This window comes from Corvus brachyrhynchos, unplaced genomic scaffold (genome assembly GCF_000691975.1).
Source record: "Corvus brachyrhynchos isolate BGI_N302 unplaced genomic scaffold, ASM69197v1 scaffold223, whole genome shotgun sequence".
Lineage (NCBI taxonomy): Eukaryota > Metazoa > Chordata > Aves > Passeriformes > Corvidae > Corvus > Corvus brachyrhynchos.
The window spans coordinates 196,751-202,607 of NW_008237174.1; the positions used below are offsets into that span (position 1 = coordinate 196,751).

The 5,857-nt window shown below is 48.6% G+C and overlaps 1 protein-coding gene across 1 annotated transcript; it reads left to right on the top strand.

The window, feature by feature from the left end:
• Positions 1-728: 728 nt before the first annotated feature.
• On the top strand, positions 729-4,922 carry DTYMK (deoxythymidylate kinase). The gene is made up of 4 exons (XM_017728742.1): positions 729-1,317; positions 1,594-1,684; positions 3,634-3,831; positions 4,376-4,922. Exons 2-4 carry the CDS (start codon positions 1,601-1,603, stop codon positions 4,484-4,486), a joined length of 393 nt encoding a protein of 130 aa, XP_017584231.1. The 5' UTR covers positions 729-1,317; positions 1,594-1,600; the 3' UTR covers positions 4,487-4,922.
• Positions 4,923-5,857: the final 935 nt, after the last annotated feature.

Here is a 5,857-nt window from a genome sequence, read left to right on the forward strand (position 1 = left end):
TGGATGGACCGACCTCTTCCCCCCAACCTGTCACAGGCAGGGAGATCCCCCGCCCCTTATGAACTGACGTTCTCCCACCCGTGACAAATAAATATACCCCTCACCCTGGCCAGACTTCCGGCCACCCGTGACAAACTCCCACCCTGGATGGACTGACCTTCTCCCATCCATGACAGACAGACCCTGCCGTGGTCAGACCAACCTCCCACCCGTAACAGACAGACCCCCAAGACAGATGGACACCCACCTGGGAAGAGCAGTTTGGGGCAGCTTTTGCATCCTCTCCCTTTCTTTCCTACAGACAGGACCACAGAGATTGGGCAGCTGATCAGCTCCTACCTGGGGAGGGAGAAGAACCTGGAGGACCACACCATTCACCTGCTTTTCTCTGCCAACCGCTGGGAACACGTGTAAAGATGATGTTTGTTCAGTTGTAAAAGAGAAATGCGTGGTGTTGAATCCCCCACGGTTCGAGCTTGCAATGGGTGCAGAAAGCACGAGAATGCGTTCCTGTTCAGACAGGAAAACAGGCTGGAAGTGGTGTCTTAAGGACTCTTACAGCTTTGGGTTTAATCATAGAATCCCAGAATAGTTTGGGTTGGAAGGGACCTTAAAGCCCATCCCATTCTAGCCCCTGCCATGGGCAGGGACACCTTCCACTAGCCCAGGTTGCTCCAAGCCCTGTCCAGCCTGGCCTTGGACACTGCCAGGGATTCAGGGGCAGCCACAGCTTCCCTGGGCAACCTGTACCAGGGCTTCACCTCCCTCACAGTGAAGAATTTCTTCCCAAAATCCCATCTATCCCCTGCCATTGTAATCTTAGATCAGATCCTACAGCTTGTTTTTCTGGAATTGTTGGTGCCATATTTCCAACTCCTGTGCTGTACTGGATTAAAGAACTGGGGAGCTGAGACTGAACCAGCCTAGACTGTGAATTTACTGTCTTTCCTGAGGATGCTTGCTTTGCCAGGCAGTCCCTGTGAGTGACACTGGTTAAGGAATTGTGCCCAAATTTCCCCTCTAGCCAAAGGCTATGTTCAGCTGTAACTGGCTGTCCTTGCTTTAGTCACAGACTCTGTGTGTGGAGGTGGGGAAATCGGTGTTGGCTGTTGTTTTTACCTGGAAATACAGATTTCAAAATGTTCTCATTTTACAGAAAAGCTTTCCTGGCTCTGCTGCAGTGGCAGTGCCAATTAAGCTGGGAGAACAGAAGGCAGATAAGTGAGCTCTGAGAAGAACTGTCGTGAATTCAGGTGGCAGAGCGTATCACAAAATCTACTGCACCACCTAAAAAGGGAAGAGGACTAAACTGTTCATGTAAATATAATTAATCTGTGATCTTTCCTGTAAGCCCTGGAGCTGCCTAGAGCAGTGCCCAGCGCTTGGCACCCCGAATTTGGGTGTCATGAAAGGGTGTTTGGTCAATGCCTGGTGGAGAATACAAACAGCTCTTCACCTGCCATCTGCATCACAGCTGTCCCTGCCTGTGATCTCCATAAATGTTGACTTACTTGGAGTTTTAGATGAACTCCTTTCATTTCTGTCACTATCAAGGAATGGAACTTTATTATTTTATCTCCTGTATGGTTTCAGACCGACGATGAAGGAGAAACTACAGCAGGGGATCACGGTTGTGGTTGACAGATACGCCTTCTCTGGAGTGGCCTTCACAAGTGCCAAAGGGGTGAGTGAGACCTGCAGCAGCCCCTGCCCCTCTCTCTGTTTGGGAAAGCAGCTCCAGGTAGAGGCTGTTGGTGTGAATGGCCATGGGGCCATTCTTCTTCTGGGAAATGAGGATTGGAAATGAGGGAAGTTTCAGCTCAGGTATTAACCTCAGGGTATTGTTCCCCAGAACAAACAGAGAAACTTACTTGGTGACTTTTTGTAAATCTGGACAGACTGCTGGACTGCAAGCTGACCTGTGTGACTCTGGAGAATGATTCTGGGAGTTTATTTAAGACTCTCTGTACTTGCTCAGGCTGCTGGCCCATGAATTTGTGAAACATAACAGAACCACATACATTAGAAAGGACCTGTGGAATTAATGAAGCCCAGCCTCCAGCAGGCTGCTTGGACCTACATCCTGCCAAGGTTAGAGTATCTCCAGGGATGTATATCCACTCCTTTCTGGGTTCTTTTCTGCTCACATTCAGAGTAAAAGTGATTTTCTTCATTTAGCCTGAATTTCTCGCATTCCCACTTGTGCCTTTTGGCCTGTCCCTGCTTTCAGAACAAGGCAGTTCTGTCAGCCTCCCTTTGAGCCATTCTGCACAGACACTCTTGTCCCACTCCATCATACGTGTCCCATTCCTCCTGAGCAGCCATCAATCCTCGAGGAGTATCCTGTGGTCACAGAAGCTCCAGCCATGCCTGCAGCACCAGTTGTGACCTACATTCATTCTTGCCCAAGCCTTTCCCTGCTTCCTGGAAGGACTGAGGAGATCCTGGGCCCCCAGGCCCTGCACCCTCACCTGCATCTTCTTCCACCCTCCTGCTTCCCTGGACATTGTGTGGCTTGGGGCTTAACCCTGGAACAGATGCATTGAAGCATTTAGGTGCTAAGCAGGTGTCTACAAAAGCCCCAAATTAGGAGCCATGACATGTGACACGAGCTGAGTCACCCCAAAATTATGATCCCAAATACACATAGGCCCAACCAGGAATGTTCTGCTACTCTCTGGTGGGGTAGAAAGGGTGTCTTAAAGTGTCTACATTTCTTTGAAAGAAGCTGGTGACCTGCATCCTCAGCCATGCGGATGCAACCCTTGGGAAGCAGGGATGGCATCCTTTGCTGCTGGAAGGGACCTCCTCTGCTTCTTAAAAGAATGGAGTTTGGCATTTTTTTCACTCAAGAAGCATTCCCAGAAGAAGGAGAGATGTTGATGCCCATATCTAACACAAAAGCTTACTGGCAGCCAGAGCTCACACCCAGGACATTGTGGCTTCCAGCTTCTCTTAACCCCCTCATGGTATTGAAAAACTCACTGCACATACATCCAAAAAATACCCAGATGCAGAACATCTGGGGAGAAACTGGAGGGCAGATGTGCCTACTCTTGTTAGAGGGAGCTAAGATGTGGATGAGCAGTAAGTGGACAAGCCTCTGTAGTCTCACCAACATCATGGATTCACATGCCCTGATGGAAGTCTTCAGATCTGTCAGCAAAATCCCAAAGCTGGAGAAAACTGCATCTCTTGTGTCTGGGCTGAAATTCCTGGGTAGGTGAGTATTGGAAAGGAGCCTGCATGGGCTCAGAGAGATCTGCACTGCAGCTGTGTGGTGTTTGTGTTTGGGAGCAGCTTTCTTTAGGACTGAGCACGTTTTGGAATGGTAACGGCTGTGCGGAGGCTCAGAGTGTGCCTTGGTAGAGCTCAGATGGGCTCTGCCCAACTTAAATGGGCACAAGAGGTGCTGAACACCTGACAAAACCTGCTCGCCTCCAAACTGCCAGGACTGAATTCCCACATGGTAAGCTGCGAAATCACCTTTTCAGTTTGTACCCTGTGCAGAGCGTTTCAGGTTGCGATTCCTGCCGTCCTTGGCTGTTCCTTTCCCACCTCACTCTCCAGCCAACCTGCTGCTTTCCTATTTTTGTGTGTGTCTCACCTCAAACTCGGTTGTCTTTGGGACAGAACTTCTGCCTCGACTGGTGCAAACAGCCTGATGTTGGACTCCCAAAGCCAGACCTGATCTTGTTTCTCCAGTTAAGCCCGGAAGAAGCAGCGGAACGAGGGAACTTTGGACATGAACGTTATGAGACCAGCCCCTTCCAAGAGAAAGTTCTCCAGTCCTTCTATTGCTTAATGGAGGACAAGACCCTAAACTGGAAGGTGAGGAAATAACTCTAATGGGCTTGTCATGGACCGGGGTGCAGATCTCTAATGAGAGCTCCCAAATTCTGCCTGTCATATCCCTGTGCTCCCCTCTTGCCACTTCTGCTCAGCAGGACACATTGGGGACCAGCCAAGGGCAGTGTGAGATGTGGCAGAGAGGGCACTGCCCTGTTCCAGGACACCCTGGTCAGCTCTTTGTGCACTTGGGATGAATGCCTAGCTTACCTGCCTCTGTCACACACCCCAAAGACTGCCAGCAAACAACGTGCAGCTGCAGTTTCTTCTGTTTCCCTTCACCCACCCTCACGTCTACTTCTTAAATGTCTGTTCCTACACACATACTGGTTTTTCCTAAATCCACTCCAGAAACTGCAGAGAGGAGGTGTAATTAGCTCATTTCACTACTCAGGAAGAAACAACAATATTGAGTAATGGGGGGAGCAGATGTTAACAACAAGGTTTTTCTCATTTGTTGGTGTCCAGTAACACATTTCTGTATTCTCTGTATCTATCCTGTATTTTTTTTTCATCTTGGAAACAGACAGTGGATGCTTCAAAGAGCATTGAAGACTTGCACAGAGAAATCAAGTCCATTGCAGAGAAAACTATGCAGGAGGTTCAGAATAAACCTCTGGGCGAACTCTGGAAATGAAACTTCATACAGGTCTAAAAGAATAAGGGAAAGGTCACTTCTTGGATCCTCTGCACTTGGATGACTCTGTGACATCCCAGCAGCTACAGCTTAGATCCTGTGTTGTATTCTGGGTCCAAGATGCTGCTGCTGTGCTTGTTACTATCTGCCCCTCCCCTCCATCCTGCATAGTCCCTTCTGCATTTCTTAAATGAGTATGCCATGAGCATGTATCAAATTCTTCCTAAAAACCTCCCTCCCCAATCAGGAGTTCTTGTTCTAGCGCCTGGAGTTCAGATGTGGGTGTGGAGCCCAGGGCCATCCCTGGACAGAGAGTGTTCCCATTTTTGGGGAATTGCCATGTGTCTGATCATTCTTCCTTTCTAGTAAATGCATCCTCCATGTTCAAACCAGTTTGTAGAGGACTTGCTAATAAATTATTCTTTTAAGCATTTGGCACAGGGCATTTTTTTTTCAGTATGATCCTTTATCTTCTAGAAGGAGATATGGGAGGTGAAAGTGCTGCAGTTCAGGCACTAAATCCAAGGAAAGCTGTTTGCTAGAGCCGTGGAAAAAAGGGAGAGGTGAGTTCAAGCCTTCTCCCCAGCTGTGTACTGCTGGGAGCAGTAAGAGCATTAAATAGATGGATTAGCTCAAAACAAGGCCAGTTTGGAGGGTAAGCAGCACATAAATTATTTTAGACTGGCCAAGATGAGAGGAATAGTCACCTGTGGCTCCTGACACACCCCAGTGCAGTTTGAAACCAGACCTGCTATGAATCACCTAAATCACCAGTACAAACTGGAATGTTAATCACTTGCAAGGGGCACTGAGAGATGGGCATGGCCAGGAGAGTTCAGCTCACCTTCCAGTAGGGTGGTCTGCTCTGATCTCCACAGACTAAATCCTCTCTAAGGTGGAGAAGCAGATTGAACACATTCATGAGCAGGGAGAGGAAGGTAAATATTTAAACCAAAATTGCTAATACAAGCACCAGCTACAATGGCAAAAGGTGCTGCCTATCCCCCACAGCTGCCCAGCACTTGGCAGCCAGACACTCCTGGTGAAGGAGGTGAGCCCCTGCAATGCTGCATCAGGCCCTGACTGTAACACTTGGGACACAACAACACACTGAAAAGCCAGAAATACCTGTTAAAGATCTAAGCTGAGCTTAGCTGTGCTATTTGGGTTGTGTTAACACTCGGGTAAAATCTGGCTGAGCTGTCCTTAAACATAAAGCCATGAACATGAAATAAACAGTAGAATCACTTTGGGTTGGAAAGTGATCTTAAGGATCATCTTTTTCCATGGGCAGGGACACCTTCCACTGTCCCAGGATGCTCCAAGCCCCATCCAACCTGGCCTTGGACACTGCCAGGACTCCAGGGGCAG

Bases quoted from the DNA above. Each gene is read 5' to 3' on its own strand.
- DTYMK (XM_017728742.1), top strand. From the start codon at position 1,601: ATGAAGGAGAAACTACAGCAGGGGATCACGGTTGTGGTTGACAGATAC. The intron at 1,685-3,633 runs GTGAGTGAGACC...TCTTTGGGACAG, and splicing joins CCTTCACAAGTGCCAAAGGG to AACTTCTGCCTCGACTGGTG. The intron at 3,832-4,375 runs GTGAGGAAATAA...TCTTGGAAACAG, and splicing joins ACAAGACCCTAAACTGGAAG to ACAGTGGATGCTTCAAAGAG.